Here is a 23,518-nt window from a genome sequence, read left to right on the forward strand (position 1 = left end):
GAAAAAACAATCTGCAGCATTAACCTTTGAAGCTAGAATCATGAATTTTCTTGTGCTTAATCCTCAGGTCATTCCCCATCGAACGGGCCCATCACGTCAAGTTCTATTGGGTAGTCGACTACCCATGTCCGCCTACCGGCTTGTCTGTTGGGTAGTTGATCCAGTCAAAAAAAAAATTTTTTTTGATCTACCCTTATCAGTATTTCCGTCGATATGTTTGTCTGTCTATCTGTCTGTCTGTTGGGTAGTCGATCTCGTCAAATTTTTTTTTTTGAGATTTGTTCTACCCTTATTATCAGTATTTAAAATGGCGATTTCTGTTAATACAATGGCGATATCGATGAAACTTGGTTGGTAGGTTTATACCATGACCGAGTTGTGTGAAAATGAGAACCGTTGCTATGGACACCACCGTTGCCTAGCAACGGGACTTTGAAACTTTTGAAAAATCATAAAAAAATTTATTTTTTCAAAAATCGGACCATGAGCGACTGTGGGCAGTACATTCATTCAGTCATATTGTCAAAAATTTCCAGCTGGTCCTCTGAAAACTGTCAGAGATGATAGTCTTTGAATGAACCCTGGTCGAAAACAATAAAAAAACGAAGTTCGTTATATCTCAGAGACTATGAGTCAGATATACATGAAACTGGTATGGTAGGTTCATAGTATGTCCTAGTTATGTGTGAGAAAGAACCGTTGCTATGGACCCCTCCGTTGCCTAGCAACGGCCGACTACCCATGTCTGCCTACCGGTTTGTTTGTCTGTCTGTCCCTCTGTTCGGTCCAGTGCTCCGTTAATACAATGGCGATTTCGATGAAACTTGGTTGGTAGGTTCATACCAAAACCTAGTTGTGTGCAAATGAGAACCGTTGATATGGACACCACCGTTGCCTAGCAACGGGACTTTGAAATTTTTGAAAAATCATAAAAAATTATTTTTTTCAAAAATCGGGCCACGAGCAACTGTGGGCAGTACATTCAGCCATATTGTCAAAAATTTCCAGCCGGATCCTATGAAAACTGTCGAAGAAGATAGACTTTGAATGAACCCTGGTCGAAAACAATAAAAAACCGAAGTTCATTATATCTCAGAGACTACGAGTCAGATATACATGAAACTGGTATGGTAGATTCATGGTATGTCCCAGTTATGTGTGAGAAAACCATTGCTATGGACCCCTCCGTTGCCTAGCAATGGCTGAAAAACCTCAATGTGGGGGTATTTTAACGAAAAAACAATGCAGCATTTACCCTTGAAGCTCGAATCATGACTTTTCTTGTGCTTAATCCTCAGCTGATTCCCCATCGAACGGGCCCATTGCGTCAGGTTCTATTGGGTAGTCGATGACCCATGTCCACCTACCGGCTTGTTCGTTATGCCTGTGTGTTGGGTTGTCGATCTCATCAAAAAAATTTTTTTTTTGATATTTGTTCTCCTCTTATTATCAGCATTTCCGTCTATGTTTATCTGTCTGTCTGTCTGTGGGTCCCTCTGTTCGGTCCAGTGCTCCGTTAATACAAAGGCGATTTCAATGAAACTTGGTTGGTAGGTTCATACCATGACCTAGTTGTGTGCAAATGAGAACTGTTGCTATGGACACCACCGTTGCCTAGCAATGGGACTTTGAAATTCTTGAAAAATCATGAAAAATTTGTTTTTTCAAAAATCGGGCCACGAGCGACTGTGGGCAGCACATTCAGCCATATTGTCAAAAATTTCCAGCCGGATCCTCTGAAAACTGTTGGAGAAGATAGAGTTTGAATGAACCCTGGTCGAAAACAATAAAAAAACGAAGTTCGTTATATCTCAGAGACGATGAGTCAGACATACATGAAACTGGTATGGTAGGTTCATGGTATGTCCTAGTTATGTGTGAGAGAACCGTTGCTATGGACCCCTCCGTTAACTAGCAACGGCCGAAAAACCTCTAAATGTGGGGGTATTTTAATGAAAAAACAATCTGCAGCATTAATCCTTGAAGCTCGAATTTTCTTGTGCTTAATCCTCAGGTCATTCCCCATCGAACGGGCCCATCGCGTCAGGTTCTATTGGGTACGCGACTACCCATGTCCGCCTACTGGCTTGTCTGTGTCTGTCTGTCCAGAGCATAACTCCATGCACTTTGATCCGATCTTGATGAAACTTGGTTATGTGTCCGATATCAATGTCCAGTTGTGTTTTCCTGGATGAGGGTGTGGCTACGCCCATTGTGGGTGGAACCACGCCCAAATAATAGCCATTTTTAGTGGGTAGTCGGATTAAAAATCTATCTTCTCCTATGTAATTGACTGAATGGAATGGTTTCTTCACTATTTGAATAGCAAAATGAATTATCTAAAACTTGTCATTGTCCGATTTTTCATTTTCGTCCCAAGGTCACAAGGTCAAAAACTTAGAAAATTGCGAATTTTGACATAAAAATCGTACGACCGCCCAAACTTTGAGAGCTACGATGACGATATTTTTTATGCATAATCTTGAGGTCATTCCCCACCTCAAGTCTTGAAACCATTTTGCTCTATCTCGAACACCTTGCTCGTGGCGCCCCCTTCAATTTTGTTTTTACGCTGATTTTGTCAAAGTATGGATAATCCGAGGAGTGTGAAATTCCATAGAACTGATATGACATTATATTGTTCCTGGAATGTTCCAGAGGAAGTTTTGCACCAAAGGTCATAATCCTTGACCTTTGACCTTTAAAGGCCACAAAGGTCAAATTTTCAAAGTTGTGGGAATCGAACCGGGTTTTCGACCTTCTTTGACGAACTAACTCCAATAAGCTATAGCACATATCCTGTTTCCTTATTTTAATGTCCACAACATAGTTTTGTGACCTTTCAAGGTTATGCAAAGGTCAAATTTTGAAAGTTGTTGAACGAAACCGGGTTTTCGACATTTTGCAGCTAATAACCTGTCACCCGTACCACATCATGTTGATCATTTTTATAACTTGGTCAAAAATTATCACATTGTCTCATCCTTGACTTTTGAAACAATCTACATCGTCAAATACCGCTCGTGAACCATTGTCGTCTTCAGACTTGTTATTGTTAATATTATAATGCTATTATCATTGTTGTTATTATTACTTTTGTTATTGGAAGCGGACTTAGAAAAATGCCACGATATGGCGGAACGATGCTCAAGCTGCTATATCTATACCCTTAACAGGGGGGTTTTCCAAGGTGGAAAAAGCCAATAAAACGTGAATTCCTCCAGATTTTTTGCATTCGAGTCAAAAGCAACTGCGAAAATAATGTGAAGGCCCATTACTCATGATAAAAAAGGCCTCTTAAGCCTCACTCATAATACCTCTCCCACCACCACTGGGATTGGTGCTGCATGGTCACATAATGTCTTATTGCATCGCAGGAAAGTATAATAGTCTTGTAGTCATCCCGGTCTGCACAACCAGGTTGAGTAGGCCTACCACTTAATAAGACTTTGCTGCGCATGCGCGAATGACAATACACAATGACCCTTAGTCCCCCTTGGATAAGTTACAACCAAATGTGTTGGCCACAGACATGCAGACAGACAGACACCAAATTTCATATTTTTGTGTGATTAAAAACACCCGAGGATTTTGTGTGGGGGGGGGGAGGGGAGGAGTCATCTGTATGTGCATTGCATGTGGACGACGGTATGTTAATATTCTTCTTCTTCTTTTTCTTCTTCTTCCTTAAAGGCAACAATTATTCCCACATTCTTATGGAGTTGGCCAAGAGAAGCTTGGTTCAAATCTGTTACGGACTGGCTAACCAGGCCTGACGTTCAACTAAGATTATGGCAGGAATTTGGCAATGGTGCCGGTGATAGCTCACCTACTCTTACGCCCACCAACTAATGCCAGCAGATGGGATTCTCAATTTAACATCCATCCAAGGGATGACACACAAACATTGATTCATTACCCTGCCTGTGAAACACTGGGGTGACAGTTTATAGCTCGGTCAAGATTCAAACCCAAGTTTGACAGCTTGGAGGAGAGTACGCAGACCCCGAAGCCATCCTGCCAGTCACCGTGTTCCTATTATTATCCCTACTCTTGTTTTTTTTTTTTCTACAAAAAAACCACTAGATTATTATTATTATTATTTGTCAAAAAACAACTGGCTTAAAAAAAAAAACACAACACTGGGTTAAGGCTGCAACAAAGCTGTCACTGCCAGAGCTTTAGGAAGCAGTGCAGGATAGGGATGTTTGGAGAAATATGATCAGGAATGTCACCAGACGTCGGCCATTAGTTATAATAATTATGATTGTTGTTTTTTTTTTTTTACTTCTGGTAGGTGTGCGGACCAGCAACCTCTTAACTTGTACACTGGCCACATGAAAGTACGTCAAATTTTCTGCAAATTTCACTCAGGCGTGTATTAAACAATACGAGCGACCATTAAGATTGGGGTTATGTGTTGGATGAAGGTCATAATTGGGCCGTAAGGATGTTGGGGGCAATATCACACATCACACTTGAATTCATGGCCAGGAGAAATCACATATGTGGCTCCAAGATATGTTGTCAAAAAAAATCCATATACAGTCATATATATATATATATATATATATATATATATATATATATATATATATATATATATATATATATATATATATATATATATATATATATATATATATATATATATTGTTGTGGTTACCAAATTCGCAAACCACCATCCAGGTCCCTTAGGTGAGATATCTCGGTAAGTATATGTGTAGTTAGGCCCAAACCCGTTGTCTAGTGGGAATACATGTCATTTATGCGTGCTGCGACTCTTCAGGATAGCCGTTTTTCTTTTACTATCTTTATTTTGGACCAACCGCCATGATTACCACCGCCAACCGCGTCTCAACAGTCGTCACAACATCAACCACCCACCACAACGCCGCTTCACCACAACAGCCACGACCTTTCCCGTCACACCTCGCAACCGTCGCATCGCCACCGTTCTTGCGCCGCTTGTGGGTACCGGTATTGGACTCGTGCAGGGCGCGCGCCGAACAGCGTGTACAAAACCACGGATTTTCCGCTCCAAAAACGGATCAAAAACGACACACGCCCACTTTTGTGCCGTCCAATCGGTGAGCGAGGGGCGATTTGGCCCCGCCTCCAGGGCGTTGGAGGGCGGTCGCTATATGCAAATTCATGGATCAAAATGCATTCACGCCCACTTTTTCGCGGGCCAATGTGGAGCGAGGTGAAAGGTCGAAGGCAGGGGGTCAAAGGCGAAGCCACGGGGCTTATATAAGGGGCTGCGTTCGTCAGAAAAGTTGGTTGTTGGTCGTCGTCGTCGTCGTGTGCGTTGGAGTCGGAGCGAAGAGGACGGAGCTGTGGAGAGGCGGCGAAGGCAGACGAGGGGGTGCTCGCGTCGTGCCGGGAGCTGCACACCAGGGAGGCCGACGGCGCGACCTGGTCGAGGTGGAGACGCTCGTCGCGGGACTCGAGACAGAGTAAAAATCCTCCTTTCCCCGAGCATCAGCAACCCCCTCCTGTTTCCCCCCGCGCTGAGATAGTGCGACCAAGGGGGCCCCTTTTCCCACCCCCTACCAGACACTGTCCGCGAGGCCCGCGGAGTTGAGGCACCATCGCCGCTCCGCGTCTCATCACCAGACGGGTAGGCCCGACCCGGTCTCGGCCTCAGGTCCGCCTCATCCTTGAGGGTGTTCTTTTTCTTGGTTTTGGGTATGTGTTGTCGGCGCCGTCTGTGAAGTAGAATTGTATAGGTGTTGCCGTGTGATCGGTAGTCGGTATTAGCTCTGCATTGTGTCTTCGCTTTTACATTTGCTTTTTGTGTAAAATTGCATTGTGTTTCTTTTTCTTTTCTATGTGCTTTTGGTGGAATTGAATATGTGTGCTTTCCGTTCATCGCGAATAAATGTGCTTTGTGTTGAACTGTTTCCCGCTTCGCTTCGTCATTTCTTTCATTGAATCCTCGTCTTGCTTCACGTAAAGGGTTGGTAGTGGTAATTAATCGAACCGTCGAGGCCGACGATAACACCGCTCGGTTATCCCGATAGTACGGAACGGGTCGCTTAAGTGGCCCGTGTCCGAAGTCGACCTGCGGCGAGGTGCGATCGCCCGGTCTACCCTCCGTGTGGGTACTTAGGTAGGTCGAATTTGGCGAGCAACCCTATCCCACGCGGGGGCCGATTGGCTCGATCGCGGTGAGACCGAAAGGTCCACCCGTGACTGGTTCCCGGCGTTAGTCCGAGAGGGTCACGACTGGATTGTCCGTCCGGTGGGCGACGTGCCGCGATTCGAGTTACGTGGCCGTCCGCACGCCGGCGGGCGCGAATCCGTAACAATATATATATACATATACATATATACATATATACATATATACATATATACATATATACATATATACATATATACATATATACATATATACATATATATATATATATATATATATATATATATATATATATATATATATATATATACAATTATCTGATGGCGAGAAAAATGGGACAGACAATGGGGTGCTTCATTCATGTGTGAAGACTCATTGAAGCACTTTATTAGCTAAAGATCATTGCGGCCTATCAAGAAGCCCAGCAAGTCAAGATGGCTCAGATCCATTTGTCTGTGGTTACCTCTCAAGGACGTCGGGTTTCCTCCAAATTTCCTTCAGTTTCGTGTTAAACAACAGCAGCAATTGTTTAAAAAGATAATCATATTGTTGATCAGAATTGACTGAATAGTTTGTGGTTGTAATAATTTTTACTTCCTAAAGGTGTACCCCATACACCTTAACACCAGCACGGCATTTGTTCACCCCATACACCTTAACACCAGCACTTAACATGGCGTTTGTTAAAGGTGGATAACCCCCTTGTGGAGGAGGACATATTAAGCTGTTACAACCTCCGTCACATGACCTTAAGTCCCCCTGGCAAGTTTGCTCGAGATTGGATAAGTAACAACCGAATGTATCACAGACAGACAGACACCAAGTTGTGTATTTTAGTATGATTGAATGTTCACTTGTTAACTCTGCTCTTTCTTGCCCTCTTATTTGCACACGTTTCAATAGGTGGTTACTGCAGACCTGATAACAGTGGGTGTTGATGCTGTCTGCTATTGCCGTGTGGAGAATGCCACACGTTGGTTGACCTCTGTTCGCAACCCCGAGTTAGTCGTGCAGTTGTTGGCACAAACTCGATTGAAAGCATTGCTGGCACACAACACATTCCCCAGGCTACTTGCTGAACGCCAGGACATCTCTCAGCAATTACAAGTACTTTTCTGTCATTGGCTTTGCACAAAATGTGACGATTTTTGCCTTTGTAAGAAGACTCTTTGTTGAGTTAGGTGCAGACTGAAAATTTTTCAACACTAATTTTGTAAAATCGTTATGGTTTTTAATGTGGCTATAATTATTGTGCAAAATTAGCCATGGTTATAATGTGCTTAAAAACCAATGGTTACTGCCAGTTGGGGTGTTCACGGCCAGCCACCAATGTGTGTGGCATCTCTCGGATGGACGTTAAACTGGCAACCCATCAGTTTGGTGGATGTTAATGATCTCACCTCGTGCTTCGTCAAGAGTGGGTAGGGTTGGGTAAATAGTGAAGTTTTTTTTTTTTTCGGTTGTGTCTTTGCATAGCATTTTCTATGGCCATTTTCGATGCTGAATCTGAGAAGTTTGACTTTTTTTTTTTTACCTCTGATGACTTTTGACCCCTGGAACTTTCATTTATTCAAAATGGCGACCAAAAAAAATGAGTCATTTTCATCATCCTAGATCATTTTCACACCATATTGGTCTTCCAAACTCTTCTGCTGATCTCTAGCTTTTGATCTAATATCATATGCCTTCATTGTCATTCTATCATTAAATGATTTTGCCTTTTCACACCACGAATCTGTTTTCGGTTTACTTGTATTTCGTTCATATTTAGCCATCGTTAGGAAAGTATCGTAGTCTGATTTGATTTGTTTTGCCACACTACGTACATTTTTGGGATAAACATTCTTTGAAATCCAATCATCACACACTTCTGCTCCCACATTACTTGCATCATTCTTGCTAATTTAATTTTGTCCCTTTTCTACAGTCCTGCATAAATGAATCATTCGACCTCGCAAGTATATTCCAGGGGGCAGTTGAGATTTTAGTTCATATTCAGGCACTTCTTTGTACGTTTCACCAAACAGTTCTTTCTGAGCGCTGCTTCTCATTTTTGAAACACTGGATCTTGGTCCGTCAAGTCATGATTGATGATTCTGAAACGGTAAAAAAGTATACTTCATTTTTATTGTGTTTCGTAAACAGTTTGGTTAGCATCTGAATCAGGAAAGACAAAATGGATAATTAAAATATTCATAATGAGGATAGTTTTTGTCAAAAATCATTTTAGATCACATTTTTCAGCCCTAAATTACTTGATTTCAGTCCTATGCAACATACAATCAATTTGAAAATGTGATTAGCGTATTCCTTGACCTGAAAAACATATGAAATGATATATTACAAGCCTTATTAGTCACATTAGAGAAGGAAAACATGAAGAAGGTCAATTTTTGGCTGCCATTTTGAATAAATCAAGGTTCCAGGGTCAAAGGTCATCGGAGGTAAAAAAAAAAAAAAAATTTGACCGGATTCGGATTCAGCATGGAAAACGGCCGGAGAAAATGCTATGCACAAAATTTCAATCATAGTTACCCAGCTCTAGAGTGGGCGAGCAGCACCTTGAACAATTTACAAATTCCTGCTCTAACCTACAGGGGGCACTGTATCGGTGGCACAGCAATGCACCCAAACAAATGATGCTACCCACAGTCATCTGCTGCATATGAAAGAAGAAGAAGAAGAGTATTTACAGTTTGTGAGAATTTTTATATTGTGTTTTGTTTCTTCTTCTTGCACATGGCAGATTGGCTGCTGGGTAGCTATCATTTAATTTGGGCATGATTGTGCCGCTCATGATGTGCCCCTATACTAGTACACTGGTACTCATTTCACCGACCTCGGAAGGACGACAGGCTGAGTCAACCCCACCTGGTGTTAATTTAGCAGTCAACAGGCCTCGAACTCAGGACCCTAACATCCCAAGCCAGCCACCCGAACTGCGAAGCCAACACCAGGGTTTTGTGCTTTGTTGGATCGGAATGGTTTAAAATGTCATGATTGTTGTTATGGTACTTAGAATTTAAAACATGTAAGATTATAATTGTTTTGTTATGGAATCATTTAATATTTGTAATGCTGGTTAAGTGAGTATTGTGCAAAAGTGTTTCGTGAAAAAAAAAAAAAAGAGAGAGGAAGAGGGAGGAGGAGGAGGAGAGTGAGGGAGGGGGATAAAGTAAATAAATAAATGCTCAGAACAGGATTTTGGAACTTGGCACAATATTACTTTGTTGCAGCTGTTGGTGAGGCTTTTGGCTTTCAATTTCAATGTGGAATTGCCGGAAAGATTTGTAGAGCACAGGAGAAATAGCTAGAGTTGATTTCATTTAATGTGCAGGAACGAGGCTCACATGTACCAAGGCCGACGGTACACCAGGTGCAAGTCCCAAAGAGTATATGCAGAGAGAGACAGCATCAGTGCGAATTCCTTCTTCTCTTCTTCTTATTCTTTCATATGCAGCACAAGGCTGCGGGGTAGCATCATTGGCTGAGGGAACGGTTATGCCGCTGATGTAATTCCCTCTCTGGGTTGGAGCAGGAATTTGGAATTTGGCCATGGTGCTGTGGAAGTAAAATAACTTGTCCCATCTTGTGAAATGTGAATAATACGCTACACCAACAAATTATGGAGATATCAGGTGATAGAAAGCTCTGTGGATCACATGACTATTGCAAAGCATTGGTGTTTCTGTATTGATCATGCTGAAACAATTTTTTTTCATGTTGGGATAAGTGCCCTTTGTCCACAAATTACATACTTATTTCTCTTTACATGCTTTCAAATGCTTTTAAACAACATGGAGGTATGAAATCTTGTGGAAAGCATTGGCGAAAGTCACCTTGTCACCATATAAGGAATGGTTCACCAGAAAGAATCATGGGCAAAGGCACTGACACAGAGTTGAGATAAAGATTTAAAATGCAGCATCAAACATGCTTATTAGGTCTCTGATAATGACAAAGTCAGAACTCATTTACGTTTGCAGAGTGGACTGCTCATGGTTTGTGAGTTTCTTTGTTTAACTCGTTACAATGTTTGCTTGACAAACCACGAATGAGTGGAATAGAAGCTTTGTTCAAATATACTGTATACTGTAGTCTTGTAAGTTCAATGTAACTGTAACATATCTTTGAACAACTTAGGATCATTGATTAATATATTGTTTGCCTTTCTCAGTGTTGAGAAAGTACTCTTCTGAATCCACTAGTAAATGCTCACCACCACCATACCACTCGAAGGGAACATTTCAAACGAGGTGACAATAATAATAATAACGAACGTATAATCCCCGTCCTGGCCCAAGCACATCTGGGCCTGGTGAAAGATCTGATTATTAGTCGATGCATAGTTCAATGAAATGTGAACCTCTCTCCTATGTTTGCTGATCTGATACTTTAAAATATATTTGACAATGGATCATCACATACTGATCGTTGTTTTATAATGAATAGATATAGTGTATTAGTTGATTGTGTAACAATATAATCTTTTCTTTATTTCACTCGGTTGGCAAGTTAAATAAAGCTGCCTTTGCTCATGCGTCAGTGAGATGGGTGCCAGTGAGACGCAGGAATACTTAATTCTAATTAATGAATAACAAATTTGCTGTGTAGTAAACCTCAAGGAATCGCATGAACACAGAGCATTGTTATGTTGAAATCAAGTCTACATTATGCAATGGTCATGAAGGTGGAGGACAGTGAAGGAATGCAAATGTCTGTTGAAGCTTGAAAGTGCTCGAGGACATACCATCGGAATTTGGATTTGAAACACAGTCATGACCACATCCTTGAAAACGTTCCGTTTGTTTCTTATCAGAATGTGATGAGTCGATTTGCTTGCATGTGAGTAGATCACCCTCCCATTTCTCTTTCCTATATAAGAAACTCTGTTTGGAACTTCAAGCCAGAGAGCAATCACGTTACATTGATTGTCTTTCTCCATGATCATGTATTACATGAATGATTCAACCTGTATTGTGACTGGAGTTACTTGAGTAAGGTTTCAAGTTTTCCACCACAGTGCTGGCGATAGCTCACTTGCTATTAGTGAAGGGCACCATGGGATCTTTAACGTCCACCAACTAATGCCAGCAGACAGGAAACCCAGTTTACGTCCATTCGAGGCATGGCACATGAATTGATGGATCGCTTGTATCTGTGAAACACAGGGATGACAGTTTATAGCTGGGTCGAGATTCAAACCCAGGCTACACAGCTTAGAGGTGAGTGTGTGTACCTCTATGCCATTCCTGCCAGCCAGTGCTGGAATTATTTTCCATAAAATGGGCAATTTGTCATTTTTGGTTTTCACAACTAATTCTTGAAAATAATAAGTATGATGCAGTGTGGATAAAAGAAAAAAAATCTGTATGCATGCACACAATAGCAGCCATGTGGAAGTAGAATGCTGCTGGGTGCCTGAAATTGTGGCCTCATTTTTTGAGGGTGTGGATGACTTGGACCCGTTCACCCAAAGGGTAACCATTACAACAGGAAGTGCAGATCAGTGGTGAGAGCAGTGCTGAGAGGATCAGAAGCAGCCTGCATCATGAGGAGGTGCATGAATGGCTCATCGTCATAGTCCAATGGGAGCGAGGGATACGGTGCCACCATGTAAATCGACTGAAAGGATGCTGAATTCATTTGGACTGAAGAATGTGATCAGGCAGTACCATCAGCTTTGGTGGAGGTTCTCCACATCTGCCCAGGGTGGTACCACCAACTGTCCCTTCGGAGGATTTAGCTGAACATTGGTTCTGTTATGAGCTCATGGGGCAAGTTTCTGGATTGGGGGTTGTGTGTTTTGGTGTGTAGTTTCTGCCTTAAGGCCCTGTCACACCTTGAGGTTTTAGCCAGCATATGGCAAGGTCTCAAAATGTATGTAAAACGCTGGCGTACGCTGAACTATTGATGTTTTTTTTTAAGTGTTGGACGTATGCATAACGTATTAGTAACGTACACAGAACGTTTTAATCACAAATAGATAACTTGTACCAATGAATGCTGAGCGTGTTGTCGGCGTTCACAACCTATGCCCAACAATAGTCTAACTTATGCATAGCGCGGCAGCGTATCGCCGACGATCACGTGGCGTAGGCTATTCATAGGCTGCGGCTCGACGGTTCAAATCATAACCGCACTAGACGTCGAAGTGTGAAGCCGCTGTCACACCTTGACGTTTTAGCCAACGTTTGCCGACGTATGAAAAATTTGCCGAACCAAGCTGGCACAAGTCGAATACGTTTTGGGTAAGTTTTGTATACGTTAATAGCACGCTGGCATACGTCGTAGTACGCCGAGTACGTCGAGAAATTTTCAGCATGTTGAAAATTTCTCGACGTACTCGACATATGACACACATTCCGCATACGCTGGCCATAAGTTGTAGGCACGTTACACGATCGTTGACATACATTACTTGTACATTACTCGTAAGTCGAAACATGTCAATGTAATGGTTAGCGTCAGTGTTCCAGACTCCCTGGTTTTTTGTTTTTTTAATTTTTTTTTCTTCGGTATGACGGTGATGTTGACACTTCGATTTCTAGTGCGATTATGATTGAAATCATTGAGCGGCAGCCTATTAATAATACTATATTATAACCGCACTATAAATCGAAGTGTTAACATCACCGTCAGACCGAAGAAAAAAAAATAATCAAAAAAACAAGGGAGTCTGGAACACTGACACAAACCATTACATTGACATGTTTCGACTTATGAGTAACGTACAAGTAACGTGTGTCAACCATCGCGTAACGTGCCTACAACACGTTACTCATAGGTTAGAAATAAGTTTCAGGTAGGCTAAACATTACCTTGACGTGTTTAGACTTATGAGCAACTTACAAGTAACGTGTGTCAATGATCGCGTAACATGCCTACAACTTATGGCCAGCATTATGCGGAACTTGTGAGTCATACACTGGCATACGTCGAAAAATTTCAAGCATGGAAAATTTGTCCAACACCTCGGCGTACTACGACGTATGCCAGCGTACTACGACGTATGCCAGCGTGCTCTTAACGTATACAAACTTACCCATAACGTATTCGACGTGTGCCAGCGTTTCAGCCAAATTTTGCATACGTCAGACATACGCTGGCTAAATCGTCAAGGTGTGACAGGACCTTTAAGGGTTGTGTTCATGGTTCTGCAGTGCTTCCAAGAGAGTACCATTGGAGTCTGTGTTCCCAGAGGCTTTCCGCCAGAAAGTTAAAAGCACAAACCCATGTGTAGTGCCATGGGAGGCTGCCTCATCATCTGTTTATACTGCGCAAACAGTTTATACTGTTTGTGCCATCTGGAATGTTCCTCGTTTGCGAAGTTCCCTGAAGCCCCTCATCCACTCTTTATTTTACTGTGGTCCGATCATTTGTGGCACCCTATCCCACATTTTCGCATTTTTTTTGCCTTTTTAGCTCGCCTGTTCGAAGAACAGAGAGCTATAGCGATACCCCCGGCGTGAGTGTGAGCGTGAGCGTGAAAATGTTAGTTTTTGGTGCAAGTTATTTTTTCCTTTCTCATGTTTTTATCTATCACACTATTTTTTTTTATACACCCGATGTATATATATGTGTGTATATATATATATATATATATATATATATATATATATGTATATGTATATATATATATATATATATATATATATATATATATATATATATATCGGGGCGTATTATGTGAGACCGTCGTCCGTCCGTCTGTCTGTCCGTCTGCCCGTCCGTCCATTCCTGTCCGCACTCTAACTCCCAAAGTTTTCAACTTTCACGTTTCATATTTGGTACATACTGTAGGTACAGACTGTGGAGACGGTGTGTCGTGACATACGTTCGTCATCTAAAGTGGTTGCCATGGCAACCAGGATGCTGTTTTCCATGTAGTAGCACAATTCTGTATATACCTACTTGTTCGGGCGTATATTGTGCTCACTTGCGTTTTTGTTACGGATTACAATATACAAATACATATATTGCTTAAAAATTATTTGGATAATTTTTATCTGCAATGCTTTCTAAAAAATATTAATTATTAGACTAGTCTTTCAAAAAACGATAAATGTATAAACAGGCGAGCATTGGGTGTCTTTGACACCAACTCTGGTTATATGGGGGGTGGGGCTTTTGGTTTTTGGGCTCGACTCTTCGTTTTGATGTTAATCAAAAAATTTTAAATGCCTTTTAATGAGATCTTCATTTGTGTGCACCACAAGGCTGCAGGGAAGCATCATTGGCTGAGGACATGGCTGCAGCATTGATGCAATGCCCTCTGCTGGTAAAGAAAGGAATGTGTATGTAATTTTTCAGGGTGTCAGCAATAACTCGCTTACTCTTCCTGAGGAACACTATGGGATCTTTAACAACCACCAACTAATGCTGGCAGATGGGACACCTGTTTAACATCCATCTGAGGGATAGCGCACACATTGGTGAATCACCCTGTCTGTGAAATACTGGAATGACAGTTTATAGCTGGCTCAGGATTCAAACCCAAGCTAGACAGCTTTAGAGGTGAGTGTGCACAACTCCAGGCCATCCTGTGAGCCCTTTAAATGAGATGAAATAGGCTCTAACAGAAGCCCCAGTCGAAATTCATGCCAGGGCCCAAAGGAGAATTATTTTGGACACCAATACCAGCCAGATGGGAATGGGGGCCGCATTTCCGCAACAACAAGGCTGATTGGAAGAGGCAATAGCTTACTTAAGCACAGCCTTTTCCTGTTCAGAAAGAAGCTACCATGTAAAGAGCAAAGAATTTCTGGTGCTCGTAACTGCTGTCAACCAATTGTATTCTTACCTTTGTGGGAACAAATTTGAGCTCTTTTCAGACCTTTGAGTTTGGGTGAACTGTGGGTGAACAGATCCCATTTTCAGCACCACTCTGACACCTTTCGAAGCATTGTTCTGGTGTGGAACTGGGTCCGTTAGTCCAATATTATTATCATTTTCTTGTTTCTGTTTACACTTAATACAATAGATGAATGTATACAATATGCAGGCATCCAAAGGTAAAAAAAATTCGGTAACATTTCTTATTCATCATCTCCCTCTGAACCATAACAGCTTTCTTTTGTGCATCCTTAACCTTTAAAATGATTATTGGTCTGTCTCTCTCTCTCTCTCTCTCTCTCTCTCTCTCTCTCTCTCTCTCTCTTTCTCTCGCTTTCTCTCTCTCTTTCTCTCTCTCTTTCTCTCTCTCTGCCTCTCTCTCTCTCTCTGCCTCTCTGCCTCTCTGCCTCTCTGCCTCTCTCTCTCTCTCTGCCTCTCTCTCTCTGCCTCTCTGCCTCTCTGCCTCTCTCTGCCTCTCTGCCTCTGCCTCTCTGCCTCTGCCTCTCTGCCTCTCTGCCTCTCTGCCTCTCTCTGCCTCTCTGCCTCTCTGCCTCTCTGCCTCTGTCTCTCTGCCTCTGTCTCTCTCTCTGCCTCTGCCTCTGCCTCTGTCTCTCTGCCTCTGTCTCTCTGCCTCTGCCTCTGCCTCTCTCTCCCTCTGCCTCTCTCTCCCTCTGCCTCTCTCTCCCTCTGCCTCTCTCTCCCTCTGCCTCTGCCTCTCTCTCCCTCTCTCTCTCTGTGCCTCTCTGCCTGCCTCTCTCTCTCTCTCTCTCTCTCTCTCTCTCTCTCTCTCTCTCTCTCTGCCTCTCTCTCTCTCTGCCTCTCTCTCTCTCTCTGCCTCTCTCTCCCTCTGCTCTCTCTCTCTCTCTCTCTCTCTCTCTCTCTCTCTCTCTCTCTGCCTCTCTCTCTCTCTCTCTCTCTGCCTCTCTCTCTCTCTCTCTCTCTCTCTCTCTCTCTCTCTCTCTCTCTCTCTCTCTCTCTCTCTCTCTCTCTCTCTCTCTCTCTCTCTCTCTCTCTCTCTCTCTCTCTCTCTCTCTCTCTCTCTCTCTCTCTCTCTCTCTCTCTCTCTCTGCCTCTCTCTCTCTCTCTCTCTCTCTCTCTCTCTCTCTCTCTCTCTCTCTCTCTCTCTCTCTCTCTCTCTCTCTCTCTCTCTCTCTGCCTCTCTGCCTCTCTGCCTCTCTCCCTCTCTGCCTCTCTCCCTCTCTGCCTCTCTGTCTCTCTGTCTCTCTGCCTCTCTGTCTCTCTGTCTCTCTGTCTCTCTCTCTCTCTGCCTCTCTCTCTCTCTCTCTCTGTCTCTCTCTCTCTCTGTCTCTCTCTCTCTCTGCCTCTCTCTCTCTCTCTGCCTCTCTGTCTCTCTGTCTCTCTGTCTCTCTGCCTCTCTGTCTCTCGGGCGCTCTGGCTCTCTGTCTCTCTCTGCCTCTCTGTCTCTCTCTCCCTCTGTCTCTCTGTCACCCTGTCTCTCAGCCTCTCAGTCTGCCTCTGCCTCTCAGTCTGTCTCTGTCTCTCTGTCTGCCTCTGCCTCTCTGTCTGCCTCTGTCTCTCTGTCTGTCTCTCTGTCTCTCTGTCTCTCTGCCTCTCTGTCTCTCTGTCTCTCTGTCTCTCTGCCTCTCTGTCTCTCTGTCGCTCTGTCTCTCTGTCTCTCTGTCTCTCTGTCTCTCTGTCCTCTCTCTCTGCCTCTCTGTCTCTCTGCCTCTCTCTCCCTCTGCCTCTCTCTCCCTCTGCCTCTCTCTCCCTCTGCCTCTCTCTCTCTCTGGCTCTCTCTCTGTCTGCCTCTCTGCCTCTCTGCCTCTCTGCCTCTCTGCCTCTATGCCTCTATGCCTCTATGCCTCTCTGCCGCTCTCTCCCTCTGCCTCTCTGCCTCTCTGCCTCTCTCTCTCTCTGGCTCTCTCTCTCTCTGCCTCTCTGCCTCTCTCTGCCTCTCTCTCTCTCTCTGCCTCTCTCTCTCTCTCTGCCTCTCTGCCTCTCTCTCCCTCTCTCTGCCTCTCTCTGCCTCTCTGCCTCTCTCTGCCTCTCTGTCTCTCTGCCTCTCTGTCTCTCTCTGCCTCTCTTTCTCTCTCTGCCTCTCTTTCTCTCTCTGCCTCTCTCTCTCTCTGCCTCTCTCTCTCTCTGCCTCTCTCTCTCTCTGCCTCTCTGCCTCTCTGCCTCTCTGCCTCTCTCTCTCTCTGCCTCTCTCTCTGCCTCTCTGTGCCTCTCTCTCTGCCTCTCTCTCTGCCTCTCTCTCTGCCTCTCTGCCTCTCTCTGCCTCTCTCTCTCTCTGCCTCTCTCTCTCTCTCTCTCTGCCTCTCTCTCTCTCTCTCTCTCTCTCTCTCTCTCTCTCTCTCTGCCTCTCTCTGCCTCTCTCTGCCTCTCTCTCTCTCTCTCTCTCTCTCTCTCTCACTCTCTCTCTCTCTCTCTCTCTCTCTCTCTCTCTCTCTCTCTCTCTCTCTCTCTCTCTCTCTCTCTCTCTCTCTCTCTTGCCTCTCTCTCTCTCTCTGCCTCTCTCTGCCTCTCTCTCTGCCTCTCTCTGCCTCTCTCTGCCTCTCTCTGCCTCTCTCTCTCTCTCTCTCTCTCTCTCTCTCTCTCTCTCTCTCTCTCTCTCTCTCTCTCTCTCTCTCTCTCTCTCTCTCTCTCTCTTCTCTCTCTCTCTCTCTCTCTCTCTCTCTCTCTCTCTCTCTCTCTCTCTCTCTCTCTCTCTCTCTCTCTCTCTCTCTCTCTCTCTCTCTCTCTCTCTCTCTCTCTCTCTCTCTCTCTCTCTCTCTCTCTCTCTCTCTCTCTCTCTCTCTCTCTCTCTCTCTCTCTCTCTCTCTCTCTCTCTCTCTCTCTCTCTCTCTCTCCCGAAAAGGTTTTTAATTGTTTTCCAATATCTATTTATATTTGCTTGAAAGAATATTCAATCAGCTATATGCTTACATTTTACAGCTGGAGCTTAATGCAATCACTGGATCCTGGGGTGCCACTGTGGAGCGAGCAGATATGTATGCATGAATGCATTTCATTTCAAAATATGAAAGATTCTTAGTTAAATTGAGCCAACACATTTGCTGTCAGTCACATTGTTCAGGCCAAGATGGAAGATAAAAGTATAATCTCCACCTGTTCATCATTACAGAAAAGATGTACGTGTTCCAAAAGACCTGCAGCTCTCCATGGCTGTTGAGGCGGAAGCCACAAGACAAGCCAGAGCAAAGGCAAGTGTACTTGGTTCAATTTTTTTGTGAAATTGTTGCCTGTTTGTTGAAAGCTAAATGATGTATGAAGTGTTTTCTAGATTGTAAAATACCTCGGGGGTAATGTGCTTGCTTTGGAGTTATCCCATCTGCTTTTCATTCCCGATTGAATAGCAAACGACATTTTGTGTTTGATTAATACTTGTGACCGACCACTGCAAAACGAGTCGGAAGTCGCTTGGAATTTTGTTTTCAGTTCAAGCAAGAATGTGACTGCGGCCAGAAATGGCCATTTCCAGTTGCTTTTAAAGTGGTGGAGCCACATTAACAACTTGGTATGTCTTTCCTTCTATCCGCCCGTCCTTCCATCGGTCAAAAATGAAGAAGAACCTTTCTAACCCACCGTGTTTTTTCTCAAGGGTTAAAGATAGAAATTCAAATTGGTGATAAAGAGTAATTCTAATGGGTGCGAAAGGGTAATTCTAATGGGTGCGAAAGGGTAATTCTAATGGGTGCGAAAGGGTACTTCTAATGGGTGCGATAGGGTACTTCTAATGGGTGCGAAAGGGTAATTCAAATGGGTGCGAAAGGGTACTTCTAATGGGTGCGAAAGGGTACTTCTAATGGGTGCGAAAGGGTACTTCTAATGGGTGCGAAAGGGTAATTCTAATGGGTGCGAAAGGGTACTTCTAATGGGTGCGAAAGGGTACTTCTAATGGGTGCGAAAGGGTACTTCTAATGGGTGCGAAAGGGTAATTCTAATGGGTGCTAAAGGGTCATTCTAATGGGTGCTTTAGGGTAGTTCTAATGGGTGCTTTAGGGTAGTTCCAATGGGTGCGAAAGGGTAGTTCCAATGGGTGCGGAAGGGTAATTCTAATGGGTGCTTAATGGTAATTCTAATGGGTGCGAAAGGGTAAATTCTAATGGGTGCGAAAGGGTAATTATAATGGGTGCGAAAGGGTGCTAAAGGGTAAATTCTAATGGGTGCAATAGAGTAATTCTAAATAGTAATTAAGGGTATATTCTAATGGGTGCAAAAGGGTACTTCTGAAGGGTGATTCTAATGGGTGCTCAAGGGTAATTCTAATGGGTGCGAAAGAGTAATTCTAATGGGTGCTCAAGGGTAATTCTGATGGGTGCTAAAGGGTAATTCTAATGGGTGCGAAAGAGTAATTCTAATGGGTGCGAAAGGGTAATTCTAATGGGTGCTCAAGGGTAATTCCAACGGGTGCTGAAGATTGCTTTTTTGTGTGGTTCAGGGGAAAAATGGGTGGAATGTTGAAAATTGCAGGTGGGTTTATGATGGTGAAAATCATACTGGGCTTCTCTCACAATCTGTGAATGTTCATGAAAATGCAAGTAAGTTCAATAAGGGAGGAGGCCTTTTGGCCCATCGTGCCTGTGCGAAATGAGCACCACATTGATCCAATCTATCAGTCTTGAATTATGAGGGTGTTGGGGTGGGGTGGGGAGTGGAGTGGAGTAGGGTGAGAAGATGGTTGTTGGGTGAGAAATGACACATTCACCTTTAAAGGAAACCCTCTCACACAAATCACAATCATGACACAGGCTTACAATCACCGATACATCCATAGCCAAGCTTCCTACCATTCCCACCATTATATCCATCTACTTCTCGATACCTCTCGAACTCCATTTTAAAACTTGCTATTGTTTCTGCTGTCACTACCTTTCTCGGGAGATCGAGTGAAAAACCCCTGCCTCAACATCGTCGTAACTCTTCTCCTCTTTTATCCCTGGCCCATTCACTGTCCACTCTGAAAAACTGCACTGCACATATTTTGTCCATCACCTTCATTATCTTTCACATCTCTATCATACCCCCTGCGTCACCACCCCCTTTCTGATGTGTTAGCATTGAACTCGTTGCTTCGCTGATGGTAGTTGAATAACATCACATATATGTTACAGTGGAGTGATCCAATGTATTGACAGTCGATATTTGCATTTTTAATTCCAGAAACATTTTCTTTACTGCTAATACCCCAGCATTAATTTTAGTAATAATACACACACTCATTCAACAATAAACAACATTATGAAATAGTTTTATGTTCCCAGGGGATCAGACATGATGTCGTTTCTTTTTTTTCAAGTTGCAAAATACAATTCTCATCGAGTCCTGAATAAAACACTCCCCTCGCCTCGTGCTTGACAAAATACCATAATGACGTCCCAGACATCGTGCCATCTTACTGAATTCGTCATCCCGATGCTGAGTGTCTGGCATTCAGCCCATCACCTTCAGATGTCAGATAGAATCAGATGTATGGGTTATGGTGTTCAACTGCCATCAGTGAAGTGATGGGACGGGTTGCGTGCTGGATGCAAGGTCCACTCTGTTGTCTCTATTCAAATCTTCTTACCTGTCTTTGTAAGTTACAAGTTGTGTCACCTGATCAAGATCTGGTTATTTAGACTATACCAAAACATCAAGAATATCTTTGTTTAAAGCTATAGCAAAGAAATTAACTCAGGAGAGCAACATGACAATGACTGGCCAAATATCCTGCTCATTCCTTTGCTTCAGGTCGTACAAGAGCCTGAGACCACTCCTTACACTCAGTGTAGTCCCCTGGTGACTATGGATCCTGTGTATGTTACCTTCCATTCTGCATTCTGAATGTAAATATCGTACTGCATTTAAATGCAAGTGGTTTGATTACCAACAGGGAATAACATTCAAATGCCGAAGTGTGGACATGCAAGCTAAGCTCCCATCCTCTGCCTGTAGAAGGGAACAACCAAATATGACGGTAGATTGGCCAAAATGCCATTATTTCATGTATTCACTTCATTTTGATTAAGAAATGAAAGTTTTCTTTTGACGGTGCCATTCCACTTTTGAAAATAAAGTGGAACAGCACATTTCAGGGCAATTTGATCAGGGGGTAGGAAAATGAATAAAAATCAAAGAAAAGGCCTGACACAAAAACAACTTGATATTATACATGTTGATATGATAATTTAATGGTGCATTATTATGACAGAGCAAATGTATATTTGTGACCAAAACATCTTCATATTCATATTTACTTGAACAAATTCTACTATGTTGTTTATGCATATGAAGCTAACCTTAGAAACGCATTAGTGACTTACCTGTATTCATCAGTGTGATGTAACCAAGTTTGAATGTAAAATGTATATTATATTCCATGCATGTCTTGCCTTATGCATATTCATGTTTTGCTTCATGTGTATTTATGCTCCACCCATGTCTTTCCTCATGCATATTTATGCTCCACCCATGTGTCGCGTCATCTCCATTGCCAGCGGGCGGGAGTGGCGCTGCCCTGTCTGGTGGGACATGTGGTTGTTGTGGACAAGGCACGGTTTTTACCATCACAGTTGAAGTGTTTTAACTTAAAGAAAAAGTGATTTAAACCTCTGCAAGTGTTGGTTAAACTGCCTGAAGCATTCTTATTCAAGAATCGGGACACTAGGCTGTCCCACGATAATCAGTGCTAAATTTTTTTGTTACTTTGACTTTATTAATCAAGATTGCCATCAAGATATGGGCAAAAGGAAATATATGATGTGAAAACGCGACCAGAAATCCAAGGGAAGCAGTGTATTGGGGGCACGTCTGCCACATACATCTGGCAGTTCAACTTTCCCGTCCAGTTTTTGATATTGTGTTGTCTTTGTCGTCCAGCTGTAATTGATAATTTAAAATAAATATAAATTTGTGCTTGGTTCATTTTATTTATACATGTTGGGCTGACTTCTGATTTACAGTATATATTCAGTCAAAGCACAAAATATATTTGGCTGAACTTCCCTACCATCTCCTCCAGCACCACCCACCACATCCCCCCTCCACCCTCCACCATTTCCCCATCCGCCCACAACACCCGATCCACCATCACCCCCACTCACCCACACCCACTAATTCCCTCTCTTCTCTCATCCCGGAGAAAGCAGCATGGTCAAAGATGCCTATGCCTCTGCAGCGACTTGTGGTGAGGTGTGCGAACCACGCCAATCCACACTAGTCGACTCGAATAAAGGATGACTGAAAGTTTCACTGTCTGGTTCAGTTAATCCAATAGTTTTGAATCCATTTCTGCCAATTGCTTTTGGTTGTGACTTTTAGGGAGTGTTTTGGGGATTTTTTTGAAAAAAAATCATGGTATTGTGCTTCATATGCTTCTGGCAGGTGATCGCAGCAGAGAGTGAACGCACCACTGCCATAGAACTACGTCAGGCAGCGGGTCTGCTTGCTGACTCTCCTGCTGCCCTGCACTTACGTTCACTTATGGCGCTTGGTGCCTTCGCTGCTGGTGGTCACTCAACATTGCTCCTGCCTCTTTCTTGTGGCCTACCCCGCCAAGCCTCAGGCTTGCATGCGTTGCTTGGCCCACCCGAACCTGCCAACACGACCGACTCACCAATGCTGTAGCATTTCTCTTCAAGGCTCAATTGTTTCCGGTGCCAATTGATTTTGTTACAGACTCGCCCCAATTTTTGGTCTCTTAAATACTTTGTGATACCCTTGTGACCTCCCCACTTACACCAAAAATATTTGTCTGAAATATCTGTTTGCTTTCATATTAATTAATTTTTTCAATACAGGTGTGCCTCCCATCACTTTGCTGACTGGTTTAATCAAAAGACAAAGGTATTACATGTCTATCTGTGTGTCAATGACACCATACTGAGCTGAAGCTGTCAATGACACCACTGCATATTGTTTACCACACTATACTGAACTGTAACGACAAGTTTTTCTTCAACCTTTGTGTCAATGACCATGTTTCAACACCATGGGTTATCGCTGACAGAGCACATTAATTAAAAGACTGCATTTGAGAAACATATGCATATTGTTCATTGTCATATTATTTCGTTTTCAAAAAGTCAAGATGTTATGATGCATTTTCACAACATTGCCCATATAGATGTTTTCATCCCCTTTTAGTTGGGCTTGCTTGACGTGAATTTGGTTCATGACAATATGATTTTAGTTTTATGCATATTTATCTTAATTCCACTTTATACTTAATTCGCTTCATTAATTTATCATTCCTTCCAATTCATTTTTTATATTCTGATACAATAATAACAGAATCTGCAAACCATAGGTTGTCTTTCCAAACCTTTGGCCTTTCCCCATTTGTACTTGTGCAGTACCTTCCTTGCTCAATCGAGTTTGCACATATTTTCTTCCTGTGCTGCAATGAACAGCTGAGGAAACATGGCATCACCTTGTCTCACTCCTCTTATGATTTATTTATCTTTATTCTGTGGAACTGAATGGTAGCTGTGCTATTGTTATAGAAGATGTTTATGTAAAATATATGTGTATATATATATATTGTTAAGAATTTTGGAATTCGATTGCACACAACATTCAGGTTCCTTTAGT

General features: G+C 43.0%; 1 protein-coding gene across 2 annotated transcripts in view; it reads left to right on the plus strand.

Annotated features, from left to right (window-relative positions):
* The window catches only part of LOC147034778 (band 7 protein AGAP004871-like), a 46,817-nt gene extending 23,847 nt beyond the window's left edge, over nucleotides 1–22,970 (plus strand). For both annotated transcript variants that reach the window (XM_085888767.1, XM_085888774.1), the window contains exons 5-8: nucleotides 7,052–7,255; nucleotides 17,879–17,934; nucleotides 18,069–18,147; nucleotides 22,310–22,970. In XM_085888767.1, coding sequence (XP_085744893.1) covers nucleotides 7,052–7,255; nucleotides 17,879–17,934; nucleotides 18,069–18,147; nucleotides 22,310–22,552 — 582 coding nt within the window. In that variant the 3' untranslated portion in view covers nucleotides 22,553–22,970. The remainder of the gene's footprint in view (nucleotides 1–7,051; nucleotides 7,256–17,878; nucleotides 17,935–18,068; nucleotides 18,148–22,309) is intronic.
* Nucleotides 22,971–23,518: the final 548 nt, after the last annotated feature.

Source organism: Eptatretus burgeri, chromosome 1 (genome assembly GCF_056783735.1).
Source record: "Eptatretus burgeri isolate ZD-2024b chromosome 1, Ebu_testis_v1, whole genome shotgun sequence".
Lineage (NCBI taxonomy): Eukaryota > Metazoa > Chordata > Myxini > Myxiniformes > Myxinidae > Eptatretus > Eptatretus burgeri.